Consider the following 14,622-nt stretch of genomic DNA (forward strand, 5'->3'; position numbering starts at 1 on the left):
GCCTCCTCCGTGCCGCTCTGCCCGCCGGCGACAGCGGAGCCGGCGCGGTGCCCCAGACCCGCGGGCATCCTTCTGCCCCGGAGCCCCCCGCCTCCCTCCCGCCCCTCCGCCCGGGAACTTTGCGGCCGCAGCCCCGCTGCCCCCGCGGCCCCAACTCACCATAAAGAGGCGAGCGGAGGCGAAGGGTCGCGGCGCTTCTCCCGCGGCCCCGGCGGGCAGGTGGCAGCGGGACGCGGCTCCCGCAGCCCGTTCCGCGGGCAGCGCCGCCGCCCCCGCTCACCGCCGCATGCCGCGCCCCCGCCGCCGCCCGGCTCCCCCGGGCTCGCCGCGCTCCGCCAGCGGGGCCCCCGCCCGGCCCGGCCCGGCCCCGGGGGCCGCGGCGCTGCGGGGAGAGCAGGGGGCGAGAGGCGGCTCCGCTCCGCTGCGCTCCGCCCGGCGGGAGCCCCGCACCGGCCGGACTCGGAGCTCGCCGGGGCGGAGGCGCTGCCGCTCGGCAGCCGCGCGGAAAGTGGCTCGGCGGCGGGCGGGCGGAGGTGACCTTCAAACCCGGCGGGGCGGGGGAGAGCGGCGGGGGAGCTCCAGCGGCGGGGGAGGCGGCGGGGGCGGGATGCGGGATGCGGAGCGGCCCGGGGGGAGCGGGCCCGGGGGAGCGGCGCTCCCGGCTCCGGAGGCTCCGGAGGCGCGGCCCCGCCCGGCGCTGGCGGCCGCGCGGCGGCGCCCGGGAACCCGCGGGGCCCGAGCGGGGCCCGCCCGCACCTGCGGCGCTCCGGGGATGGCACCGGGGAGGGCACCGGGGATGGCACCGGGGATGGCACCGGGGATGGCACCGGGGAGGGCACCGCGGGATGCCCGCGGCCGGGCGCTCTGCCGACCCACAGCCTTCCCAACAACTTTGCATGGCCGGGGCTCGTCCCGGAGAGCTGCGCTCTCCCCCAGCCCGGAGCGCACACCGGAGCGGCACTGGGGAAACTGCTGATGGAAGCGATGCCCTTGGCCATCCCCGGCCATCTCTGCCTCGCTTCCTTCCTCGTGCCCAAAGGAACCCAAATCTTGCAAGAATTCTAATGCTCACCTAAAGAGAAGAGCATCGCAGCAGTCCTAAAGGCATGAACTACTGTTAAATGAGGACGACAGCAGCTACTGACGAGAAAGTTTGGGGGGAAAAAATAAACATCAAGACCTGTCAGAACACTGCCTTGTCCTTCTCAATAACTTAAGTATTAAGTCTGTAGTGATCAAACGTTTTTGTGCTGCTCGACCTTCAGCTGCAATAAATTAATGCCCCTGAGACTTACTCCAACACGTAACTGGTATCAAATACAGATGGGGGGTGTGAGGATCAGACAGATGTGCTGTCTTCTTTGGGGTAGGAGTAGGAACTTGTTCTAACCATCAAGATGGAAATGGAAAGCAGTTAAGAATCAGGTGATAACAAGGAGGCAAGCTTTAAATCATAGGCGTGTGGCCTTAAAAAAAACTTTATATGAATAATCTCCCTATAAACTTTTTCATCTGTGCAGAAAATAAACACAGCCAAGTCTTCATAAGTTGAACTGCAGTTCGCACATCAATCATGCACAGAAGTACCTCAAAAGCACATATCTGTGTCCCTCTGCCTCTCCTGACAGATTTGGGGCTTGGCCTATTTCTGCTGCTATTTTAAGGCCCAAGGTGTGATCCTGGATCCCCGAAATACGTAACTCAGCAGAGCTGAACTGCTCAAGAAGGTTCCTTTACCAAGGCACACCAGTTTATGAAGCAGGATCATTTCAGACAGTAACTTCAGAATTTATCATTCCTCGTCAAACGTGAAGCAGTGTTCAATGGCTGGAAAATTTTACTTCACCTCATTAAAATATGACATTACTGAGAGATAAAAAGTTACTCAAAGATTCATTTTCAGGATCAAAACTCAAACTATCAAGTTATCCCAACAGATTCTCTCAAAATGCATGTCCCACTCTCAAGTCTGATCCCTATGAAGTTCATATAAAGATCCTTGGATAGATTTTAAAGCCATCCTGTGGCTTTCCTTCATTTTTCTTTTCAGCCTTCCAATTCACTCCAAAATTAACACAGAGAGGGCAATGGTAGGCTTATGTCCAACAGATGTAAATTGGAGGTCAAAATATTACACTGAAGTTCTCTAAATCACTAAAAGATTATTTTACAGTTGGTAACTGATTACTCTGCAGTTCAAGCTATTTAAAGCCATATTTACTAATCCCTCTATGAGAAAGTGATACTGCTAGAAGGTTAGCAAGTAGAAATGAGGCAACATTTCATCAGCTCTTCCTTAATTTGTATATTGAAGCCCTTTAATAAAATAATTTTCAACATTTTGATTAAATATGACTGACTGCAACGATAGGTTTGCCATATGGCCCAATACCTCCTGCTTTATCAGCAGTTTTCAAAGACTGAACTAGTGAAAAAAAAACCTGAAAAAGAAATGCCCATGTTGATGACATATCTGATGTAGTATGAGGCAAACTTTCTTCCTGGTGAAATTGCTGCCATTAGGTGATCCAGGCTAAATGCTGGCTCACACAGAGGTGACCACTGAGTGACTCAGAGGAGTCAGATTCTCCTGCCCATACACTCGATGACCATGAAGCCCCAGGGTTATGAAACACAGCAAGAAAGAAAAGACCACCCAATGCCTTCTTCCCACATTAAGCAGCCCAAAAATCCTTTCTCTTCTCCTAATATATGACTTTCAGGGCAACACTATTGCAAAGATTTTTGGGTATCTCAATTTCTTTCCAAACCTGACCTGTAGTCTTTCTTTATCCACCCACCTGTCTGTATGAAGCTGGCAGTCTCCAGAATGAAGAATTTTAAACTATTATAATTACTTTAAACTATTTAAAACTATTTTAATGTAAAAGAATTTTAAATATTTTAAAACAATAAGCAGCCAGAGCTCACACAAATAAGCTAAAGCAAAATCCTTCATGAAAGAACAAAAATCTCATGAACTAGACATTACAAAAAATTTTCTTTAGGCTCTCGAGCATTCCTGTTGAGTAGTGAATGCTCACTGGAGTGTTGAGAACTACTCACAGGATTAAAACTAAATCAGGTGCAGGTGTTGGTTACTTTGATCTGTGCTTGATTAGAGAATCAGGTGTGTGCTAAGTGACTGGATGAGAGCTTGTCTTTTGGAGTCTCAACACCTCCATAACTCTCCTTTTGTACCAACCCCGTCAAAAAGGTTCCCTTGGCTTGTTTTTCACATCTGTCTTCCCTTTGTTCCCCTCACATGAAAGAATCCTGAGCTGCAAGTCAGATCTTTCTTAAAAAAGCTCCAAACTTTGCTGTCTGTATGAGACGGAGGCTCCCAGCTGGGGTTAAAGTTCTGCTGGAAGAAATAACTTTGGATGAGAAGAAAGGAGCAGAGAGAGAAGGCAGCATCAGTTTCACATGGCAGAGCAAGGAGCAGCATCCAGATATTTTCAGATATTGCAAAATCTCCTTTCCTAAACACGGTGAATCCAAAAGTACCTGCCTGTGCAGCTCTCCCACAGGAACCACCTTCAGAAAAGTATCTTACTATTTATTTATACACTATTTATTATACTTACTTCGGAATAAACAGAGCATTTAAAGCATTTGATAAGAAATAGTCTTGTTGATTACACACCAAAGTTATAATTGATATATAATTTATATAAATTCCACCCCAAAGTTATAATAAAGCCTCGATTCTCAGTCATTTCTGTAGGAAATACTTACAGAGAAAACACACAAACTTAAATATAATTGTCAAGTCATACACTTCAAAAGTTGATTCAGAGGGAGACACTTTCCAATCTAATGTAAATTGAATTTGAATTTAATGTAAATTATCCATGGCAAGAGAAAAAAAATAAAGGGCAAGTAGCAAATAGTTCCATTGGAATACAATTTTTTTGAAGACATTCCCGGTCAGGGATTGATTTTTTAAGTATTTTTTAAAATTTCTTTTCTGAATAAAAGCCTATTTCATGTCTTCTTAAATTTGGAAACCTTTCCCCCTTTATAGTGAAAAATTTTCTGTATGTATTTCCAAATTTGGGAACTGGTGTGAGGTTGTTCTAACCAGGAGATCTCAAGAACATAGATCTGTCGTATGTAGGAGAAGAATTGGAGGTGAAAGTGGATTTACTGGAGAAAATAATTGTTCTGAACAGCAGACTAAGTCAGTGTATCAAAAGAAAAAAAAAATCAAGAGAAAAGGGGTAAAAAAAATTGTTTAAAGTCTTCAAATATAAAGCTTCTGTGGGAAGGTATAAATAGATATCTTCTGTAAGAAAGATAAAAATAGCACATATATATTTAATGCTAAAAAAATACATATTATATTTGCAGCAAAGAATATCTCCAAGACATCCACTGTGATTTATTCCTTCTAGGGGAGGCTGCTCAGGCCATTACCAGTGGGAAGGGAGCACAGAAACCATTTGCAATAAAATTTGTGAGCTTCAGGACAAGTATTTGTGGTGGTGGCGGCGACTGTGTCCCAAATTTCAGTGCCACAAACACTTAATGATTCGCCTTCAGAAAAAATCTGCTTTGCTACAAAATTTGGTAATAGCCCTTTGACAGCCAATCCTTTGGACACTGGCAGGAACTGTAGCCTTAATGATCTGGGGAAAGATGCTCTCTGGATTCTTGAAATTCGTGACAAAAAGGGCCCACAAACAGAAGGAGATGAAAAAATCGCCTTCAACACACAGGGAACATGAAAAAAAAATATGTACCAGTCTGTACATGTGCTGTGCTGATGGTGTGGGGGTTTAGTTTAACTTCAGATTTCTTAAATTCTTTTTAATTCTTGGAAATTTATAGTGTCTTGAGCACAGTTTTATGGAGGGTATGTGGTGTGGAGTGGCTAAGGACATTGTGTGTGTATGTGTGGGGTTAGATTAATTAATCTGGCTAGATTGAATTTGGCATTTGCTTGGGCTTTGTGTATCAAATACTGGCATCTGAATCATTTAATGTTTTCATCTCCATGACAGAACAAAGAGCTGCTACCTCTTAAGTTCATAAAGTTCTACTCAGGAGAATAATTTTGGGATATTTGGTCCATACTTTTAAGTTATTATTACATTTAGGTTTCTGATTTCAGTAATATATAATAAAATGAACTACATTGTCACAGAGATTTAACATTACTTAATTAGAAATTCATAGCTATTTAGTAGAATCTTTGAGTAGAAAGATAATACTTCTATTTTTAATGCCCTACTAGCAATAACTTCATGTGCTTGTATCTACATATCTATAAATTCAAGAGTTTCCCACTTATTTGCCTGTGATAAAATGTTAATCTCTTTCCTTTCTCCAGGGACTTGTAATTTTCCTCTCCCGTGACTTTGACTTATAGCATATGTACAGTTTCTCTCAAAAAAACATCTTGAAGAAGCAACTGCATGCCCTGCTCCCTGGCATCTCCTGATTTTTATCCATCTACTTTATCTCCAGGTTATTTTGGGAGTTCCTTGGGATTGAAGGCTGCTCAGATAGGGCTGATGGCTCATTGCTTTCTCTGTGGTGAAAAGGTCAGGCTGCTCTAGGTGACCTTTCTGCTGGGAAAGCTGCAGGTCTGTGAGCTGCCTTTTTGCTGTCCCGTGTGAAGGGATTGCTCTACAGATTCAGCATGAACAGCTCTGTGCTTCTCTTGCTCTGGGAATTGGAAAACCCAAAACTTCCACAGACACTGAAGGGCTTGATCTGCAGCCTTGGGAGAAGCTTGGATTGATGTAAAAATACAATACACAGACATTAAGCAGAAAAATCATAAACTTATGTTGCTATAAGAAAGTTGTAAGTAAGAATATGCCTTAAGTAAGTGAGAAACTGCACTGATAAGATGGTGAAGGGTTTATAGTGTAGGGGTGTGGTTGTATAGAGCAAGCTAAGGGCTTACAAGTTATAATAGAAGCATTTGTGTGTACATGTGATAGCAGCTCACTGGATAAAAGTATCTGCAGTGCAGCAAAATTCAGTAAAGGTGATAGGTCAGAAAAGCAAACTAAACTTTGTAGCAACTGTCAATTGTGTTAGAAAGTTCTATATTGCCTTGTAACAAAGAACTTCTGACTACTTTGAGCTATGGCCAGCTGCTCTCATAGGTCTCATGGCCTCTGAGACTGCTGTTTCTCTGAGCAATAAATCCTTCTTAGCCCAAAATTAGTCCCATCTCTTCATTAATAGCAGCAATAATGATACCATGCTGTTTTCACTTCCGTTTCCATTTAGGCAGAGCTCTGGAAGTGTTGAAAGGAATTGTTGGAAGCAATGACATCAGGCTTTTCTCCTCTGTGGTTGGGACAGCTGCTACTGAAATAGCCAGGGCAGGACTCTGGAGGATTTTAACCCAGTGCCATCTCCAGCTGCCTCCCGAGGATGTCACCAGCCCCTTCCCATTTCTCTTCAGCTCTCCACTGGTTTCCTTCCCTGTGCAGGACAACAATCCTGGATTTCTTTGACAAAGAGCTGCCAGACCCTTAGCTGTGAGCTCAGAGACTGAGCAATTCCATGGGGCCAGCAGGGAGCAGGCAGCTCCTGGGAGCAGCTGTGTCTCTTAAAGGAAATAAATATTACAGGTGCTGCACTGTCAGAATCTGTGCTATTGATGATTCCGAGATTGTAGAAAGTCTCTGTCTTTCAGCCCCGCTGCCGAAAAAGAAGCCATAATTGGTCTGTGCTGGTTTCAAGGTTGTTTATTCTGTTTATCTCTAACATGTTCTGCTGCCCTGCCGCAGCTCTGTCCTGCAGGGCAGCGTGTGGGGCTCTGCCCTCAGTGGGATGGTACAAACATTAAATACCACAAACTACCTGTGCTGGATTTACAATAACGTGCCAATATCTGTCACCTACGTTGGACAGTGTGTCCCCAGCCTGAACCAACAGAAAAATGCCAACACTGCAGTGAAACATGGAGGGCATGAAGAAGGAGAAAAAGGACAAAACACACCCAATTTCCTCCATCTTGTCCCCTTTGGACCCCTAATCTAGAATCCTAAAATTTTACTTTGGCACCCGTGCCACACTTTATTATTACGTATATCAAACACTCAGAGCTTGTAATTCATCCTGTAAGATTGAAAACTCCTCTCCATGGACAGAGATCACAGCCAGTGTCTCTGGGGGCTCTGTCCAGGGGGGTTCCTGACCCCCTGCCAGGGTCCCAGACCTTCCAGGGCAGCCAGAGGGAAGCCCTGGACTCCCACACTGCACAGGGCCTTTGCAGCTCCTGTCACAAATATGGGAACCTTGAGGGAGCAGAGGGAGTCATCTGCTCACTGATGGTTCCTGTAGGAGCTGGAGGGTGCAGTTTAGCAATCCCAGAAGACATTCAGGGTCTGTTTGGTGCTGAGCAATGTCATTAATCCTTACATTGCCATAGCAGGATTCAGAGCTACTGAACAACTGACAAATTTTATGGTTTCTCCAAGTGCAACTTTTTTTTGATTGTGCCACAATTAATAAAACATTTCATGGAAAATCATTTGTAAAGATTTGGAAGTACTTTTTCCATACCTGCAGACTTTGTAGTTTACTCTTTCTAGAGCTGTCTGGTCACACTGGCACCTGTGACACCCTCAGAATGCGTTAACATTTGCACCACAACCTCGGACTTTTCACCCTAAATTTGAGGAACTCATTGGCTGACATCTGCATTTACATTATACAGAATTTAAAATTCCTATTTGCAGTGTTAATTGAAATATGAAATACTGGAAGACAGAATTTGGTGAAGACTACTTGATCCTCAATCTCCTGAGGTGAGTTTCTAGCAAGTCTTTGTAGTCCATTAGTTACTGGATTTTGGAATTATCATCTGCCCCTCAGCCTAATAGCATTTGGAATTACTCCAGAACTGAAAATCCCAAATCCTGGAGTGTGGACTAACATAATTGAGAAGCACTTGCCTAACATCAGATGTGATTCTATGTTTGCAGCAGAGAAAGGATTTAAAACAGGGTCATCAACAACAAGTATCAGTGAAGCTACTGGTTAGGAAAGAAAAAGAAAAAGAAAATTCCCTGAAAATAATGAAATATTTTCCAAACCTTTTATTTGTGAATCCATATTGCTGTAGATAAAGAATCAAGCTGGCAAGAGGCCCATTATATATAAGAGAGAGGAAAAAAACTCACAGAGGTGTATTCATTCACTTTTAAGGGTAGAAAATTCCAGAAAATTCCAGAGCTGCAAAAATCCGATTTGCCAAAATCTCTGACTTTTGAAGTTAAACTACAGTTACAGAAATAGGTAATTTATTTCTAGTATTTTTATCACTAGTATATTCACATCTCTGCTCTCATGTGTGGAATATATATTAGATTCATAAAAATGAATTGAAATTTACTATTTCCTGGATTATCTTATTCCAGTTAAACCCTTGATTCATAAGGCAATTGCCGAAGATAAATAGAACTTCATGAATTGTTCATAAACTGCACAAATTCACGAGTTAGAGACGAAAAATGTAAGCCACACAACCCTTCATCTGTAGGCCACAAATTCCAGTCCAGGTTTGAGATCCATTTTCATCTTATCACCTGAAGGCTTTCTGGTAGCGTTTGTGAACTCGGTTTGTTCCCTCAGCTCCATCTCTGCAGGATAAGTGGCCACATAAATAATTCACTGGAACTTGTCAGAAACAAGAAGTTGTGAAATGTAAAGTCCCCTCCATCCATCCAGCTGTATAAGCAGCACAGGAGCTAATTTTCTAACCTTTCACTAAGCTGTGCATGGAACTAGTCACAGAGGAGCTCTTGCACATTTTTAATAAACTAAAGCTCCTCAAATATCAATTCTTTCTAATAGTACACTCCCTAGAAATACCACTTTGTGAGGTTTGTCTGTTCTTTATTGCAGAAAAACTTCTCACAGGGACCTTTGGCTACACAATTATTACAAAAAATAGCTTTTCCTTAACTGAATAACGTTGATGTTCTGTTGTTCAGGGGGAGTACATCAGAGTCAGACTTACCTGAAAAAAAAGCACAGAGGGGGCAGGGCACTACTTATTTTGGGGTTCTTGTGGTTTTTTGCAGTGTGGGTTAGATTATAATGGGATTTTTGACATCATTTGGAACCTTAAACATTTTTTAATTTGCATAAGAGAGAAAACATGAGGACCATCCCCACCTTTGTCTTGGCAACACTCTGGCCATGTCTCCTAGGAGAACATGGAATAACAGAATCGTGGAGTGGCTTGGATTGGAAGGGACCTTAAAACCATCACATCCCATGGGCACCTTCCATAGATCAGGCTGCTCAGAGCCCCATGCAACCTGGCCTTGGAACACTGAAAAATATGGGAGAGCCACTTGGTCTGCAGCACTTTGGGCCTGGTGACCTTCAGCCCATGATGTGGTGAACACTCAGCTCCTCTGCAGTGCTGGCTGAGACAAAGGGATGCTGGAGGCCACAAATGCTTCACTGGAGTCTGCACTAAAAAATAATCTACATGGATAGTCACTGGGTTTATTTCTGCAACTACAGCTACAAAATTAGAGTTTTAAATAAAGCCGTTTTTTACAAGGTTTAATGGAAATTTAAATATTTTGCCCTTGCATAATGAGTTAGAAGAACTTTTCTAAGGAACTGACTGGAAGTAGGCATTTATTATTTTTTTGTTCTACCCTCACATTGAGATCTTAATCAAGCAGACATAGGATTTGTACTCATGGACCAGCTTGCACCTGCACAGAAACACATGTCCTGTGCCCTCCATTTATCCCCATTCACTGCACTAATTCATGGGTTTAGAAATTATAAATTACAACAGACTTTCTCTTCTGCTGCTGTGAAAATTTAGCCTCCAGGTAGCCACTGGTAACCCCCAGGCTGTCCAGATGCAGGCATGTGTGGAAGTAATCTCAAAAATCATCCCTGTGCCAAAGGTTTTAATTAAAAAAAACCAAATAAACAACAAGGAGCACTCCTTATGACACTTGTGCCTACAAACAGAGGCAGCACACCAACTACAATAGCAGGAAAAGTTATACAGCCCTGGCTTTTCCAGCTGTAGCTGCCTTTCTAAAGGCACTGCTTTTTTGGGAAGAATTGTGTTGAAATGATGAGCCAAAAGTGACAATAATCATCCTGCAGCAACATCACCCCCCTCAGTGCTTTGATACCTGCAAAATGACTTCTAACATGTATTTACAGCCAGCCAATGACTGCAGAAAATATCACATCAATACACAGATCAAGCTGATGCTTAGGATGACTTTCCAAACCACCTTTGCCAATTGCCCTTCTGCAAATAAGGGCCATGTGTTAATTGCTTTAAATATTGTAAGGGATTAAGCAATTACAGGGTTTTATAGAATACAGTCAATAAAAAAAATACTCTCTTTTCAAGTCTACTACATGAACTTAATTATGAGATAAAGTGTTAATGATCCTGTAGTAATTTTACACTTTGAACAAGGCAGATGTACAGGCTGGCCAGGCCTGTGATAACAGGAATTTCAGTGAGACTTCAACTGGGCACCTGCTGCTGCAGAAAACCCCTCAGGTTCCAAGTCATTCCCTGAGGAAATGAGTTTTTCAAGCTGGCATAGCAGTAAGAACCAAAGGGCTTGATGCTTTTCAGAATGAGTGGTAGGACCCTAAACCACTTCAGAATTCTACAGGCTTTATACAAAACTCACTTGATTAATCTCTAAGCAGACTCTGGAAGGCTGTGACCAACTGTGAGGGGCCACTACTAATTTTGGTTATTAATCTCATTTGATAGAAAGATATTTTGTTTCTCCATTAATGTTAATCCCTTTAAAATATTTCTAGTGCTTCTCCCATTAATCCATGCCCTTTATTTGATTGCAGGGGGACTAATTGCAGAGTAAGATAATGGTTTGGATAAGTATGGGGGGGAAAAAAAAGAAAAAACTTATCTTTAAAAGGAAGATTTTCTTGAGAGAGGATCATTTCAAAACTTTTATGTTTCCTAGTCCTAGAAATGAATGGGATCTGTAGGGATTCCTAGGTAGAAGTCTCCAGAAGCATATAAAACTAGGGTTTGTGGTGTATTCTTACACCAAACACATTTAAAATCCTTCAGCACTATTCAAATGCAACCAAAACTTGATGGGTTGACAACATTTCCCTTGTGGCTGCTGAGAAATAGGTGCCAGTAACATGATTTCTGCTTCTTTGTTCAGCACTGAATAGAATGGTAACAGGAAACCTGCATTTCCTGGGATTTGGTGAATCTGGGACATGGTGGGGTAAATATTTAGCTCAGTTAATAAAGCAGATGTAGCACTCTGGACCTGGTGCCAACAGTAACAAAGACCTTGTGCAAGGGCCATTGGTTTCAGCAGCATTTTGGGAGTTGGTGTCAGCTTCATTTTAAACCCAGCAACAGAACCATCGATTTCATTAGGCAGGAAACCATGAAAAACAAACCAAAATTGATTTGGGACGTAGAAAATACAAATTTGGGAAATTGACCTTGGGATGTAGAAAATACAAATTTGAGAAATTGACTTTGGGAGGTAGAAAACACAAATTTTTGGTGAGATTCCTCCCTGAATTTCTCATCCAGGCTCTCTTTACCACTGCTATATGAGTAGATATGTTTAGATTCCCATGTTAACAGAAAACCCTGGAAGAGTTCCTGTACCTATGAACTGCTTCTCCAACATGCAGGAGATCATGTAGGAATCTTCCATGAGGGTGTTCTCAGGCCTTGGCAGAGCTGGGAAGGTCAGGATCAAGGCCTGACCTCCCAGCGCTCCATGCCTGATGTAGTTTTTTCCCAAAGGGACTGCACAGAGCACACAGAACACAAAGCAGAGGATCCCTGTTTTATATAAGCTGTTCCTAAACCTTAATTTGGCATAATGGCTGAGCAAAGTGAATGGGGAAGAGCAAACACGCCCCAAAATCTTCCCTAATGGCCTCTCCTGACAGATGCCACCCCAGCTCCCAGAACCACATAAAGTAAATCCAGCCCAGCAGTGAATCCTGGTAGGAAAGAGTTTGTAGGCTGGTAACATTTTTGATGTAAATTGTGCAAACTAGCTTAGGTGAAGTCCTTCTTTAATGAGAATTGCATTATGCAGCATGCCCCAGGTTTATCACCAGAGTTGCACCTTTGCTGTCACTCACTGGATGAACAGCCCCCTTTTGCATTCCCTGCATTTATCTGTGTCCTACAGCTCTCACAGACCCTGTCCCTTTTCCCTCCTTCTGAGCTGACCATGGCTCCCAAAGTGGTTTGGATAATATCTGTTCTGGTTCTGTTCTCAGGATACTGAACCTGTGTTTCAAAGAGACATTTGCTCACACACCAACAAAGTAAAACAAACTCCACAACAATCAGCCTCTGGCCATTAGATTTAAGAATCTATGCAGATTCTCCAGTCAGGCATAATTTTTCCATAACACTGAAAAATCCCTCCCCCCTTACCCTTTTCTTGAGCTCTTAATGCCTTAAATATAAAATTATTCCACTCAACCTCTTTCTTTATCTCCACCTATCCCCATTTCTCAATTTCATAACAGCAGCTTTATTCCCTTGTATTTTACTCTATTTTACATCCTTCTTTTCACCAAGCCACCTCTTATGAATTGTGTGCTAGGAGTGAAAGCTCCACCCTTTTCAGCACCCCTGAAAGTTCAGGAAGTTTTGAAGAGGCCGCATGATTTATGTGTTTTTCATGGAGCATTCCATGATTCCTCCTGCAAAGTGTCAGAAGATAATGAGGTGATGAAAAGTTTGTGAAATTGGATGTGAAAGGCCATGTGTCAGACATCATATTCCAATAATCCACCCACAAGTCCCCTTTGGGCTCCCTTTTTCCAAACCAGTCCAAGGTCTCCAACTAAAGGATCACAGCTGGAGAAAACTTGACTTTACCTGAGAAACTTTGATGTGAATAATGTGTTTACATTATTTTTGTTATCTTTTGTGGATATTGTTCATTTCTACCATCGAAAATACTGAAATCTCAGTAACCTCACAGTTTCCATCATATTGTTTTCATGAACTTTTCCAAACAAAGCTCACAAGCCCCATGAACCATCTGAAGTGAATGATTGTGCCTAATAAGGCCCTCACAGACCTTTGGGGAAGAAGAGGAACTGGAGGAACCCACAGAACTTTTCCTTAATACCCACCAGGGCCTCACCCAGGTAAGTTCAAGGCACCAGCAGGCTCAGCTCTGAGCTGTGGTGGGGCTGAATGGAGCCAGTTCTGGGCTTCTTCCAGAGCCTATCAACAGCACCAGACTGAAAACCACCTTCAATGGGTCAAATGAACAAAAAAAAACCCTTCAGAGATTCAGTAACGCACAAGAGGAATTTGCTGTCCTAAATCAAAAGTAGACTTATATGTAAAATTGAATCTCTTTATTTACTTGACAGGTTTTTTAGAAAGCGATTGACTACATATTTAGAAACTAGGAACTGCAAACTTAGGAAACATTGAAGTATTAAAAGCTACTCTTAAACAGTTTTAAATTATCATTACCTGGAAATCAGATGAAAAATGCCCAATTATAACTGAAACTCATTCCTAATATATTGGTTATTCGCCATCATCTTTGCTTCATGAAATCTGATTCCAATCTGAGAAGATTCTGCCTTGCTGTACCTGCCAGGGCAGACCAAATTTCTTGCAGCCATGACTGTGCCCTCACAGCCAGTTTTTAACTTCATCACACTGTCAGAGAAATCCTATCATATTTATACAGCTGCAGAAAAATCAACCCAGAACGGTTCTGAAAAACCTTCAAGCTGTAAGCTTTCTAAAATAATGAAAAAATGATCACATTATCACATTATTAAAATACATATACTTACATCTGCTCACTAATAGTTTACAATTCTGCTAAGGTTTGCATTCACGAGCAAAACTGCTATAAATTTCAAAGGAATTTACAATTATTTTACCACAGCCTGTTAATAATAGAAAGATAATTCTTTGAAAGTAATAGAGCAGAAAAATAAGGCTAGATCTTGTCTCAGGTCATATAAACCATCATTTAAAGACTATCAGTGTGTTGTGGTTGTTAGAGGCAGTGACACAAAACTAATTTATGGTGACCAGGCAGAAGGCATCCAGCTGGAGAAATCCTCCCCAATAATCAATGACAAAAGAGTCACCTCAGCCGAGTGTGCCCTGCAAACCAAGGCAGGAGCAGCACTCGCTGCTTCCCCCACTGATTCCCTGCCAAAGGGAAAGGCTGGAGCAAATTATTAAGCCTGAAATGATGGAGCATCATCGAGTATTTGCCTGTGCTGCAAGTGCTTCAGATCCAAAGGTAATGGATATATCAGAGGAAAGCTGTTTGAGGAGCTGTTTGAGTTCACCAAAAATGAAAGCAGAGCCCCCAGGGGCAGATCCCCCTCTGGTGCTCAGCTCTGGGGATGATCTGCTGCTGCTCAGCTCAGGAAAAGCAGGCTTGCCCCAGGAAAACCAGTCCTGCAACACTAGCACTGAAATTTCACCCTCTATTTCAGTGATCCAGGACTGCTAAATTGTGCTAAAAGCCTCTCTCTCTCACGGAGAGAGTTTTTGCAACATGGTTCCAGCCTGTCTTTACGTTGCTCCTGGCCTCCACCTTCATGCCATGATCGCACGAGGAGGTTTCTAAAATATAA

The 14,622-nt window shown here is 43.0% G+C and overlaps 1 protein-coding gene and 1 long non-coding RNA gene across 32 annotated transcripts in view; one reads left to right on the plus strand and one right to left on the minus strand.

Annotated features, from left to right (window-relative positions):
- The window catches only part of RBFOX1 (RNA binding fox-1 homolog 1), a 1,140,648-nt gene that overhangs the window by 785,109 nt on the left and 340,917 nt on the right, over positions 1-14,622 (minus strand). For 22 of the 31 annotated variants that reach the window (XM_072935864.1, XM_072935874.1, XM_072935857.1 and 19 more), the window contains exon 1: positions 160-913. The exons of 5 other annotated variants lie outside the window; for them this stretch is intronic. In XM_072935864.1, coding sequence (XP_072791965.1) covers positions 160-898 — 739 coding nt within the window. In that variant the 5' untranslated portion in view covers positions 899-913. Of the gene's footprint in view, positions 1-159; positions 914-14,622 lie in introns of those variants that run through there. 4 more of the 31 variants (XM_072935884.1, XM_030284834.4, XM_072935886.1 and 1 more) reach the window with 3 other exon arrangements.
- Positions 397-6,603, plus strand: LOC140685116 (uncharacterized). Its single transcript, XR_012058333.1, has 2 exons — positions 397-533; positions 6,250-6,603. It is a non-coding gene; the product is annotated as an uncharacterized lncRNA (long non-coding RNA).

Source organism: Taeniopygia guttata, chromosome 14 (genome assembly GCF_048771995.1).
Source record: "Taeniopygia guttata chromosome 14, bTaeGut7.mat, whole genome shotgun sequence".
In the NCBI taxonomy this organism is placed as follows: Eukaryota; Metazoa; Chordata; class Aves; order Passeriformes; family Estrildidae; genus Taeniopygia; species Taeniopygia guttata.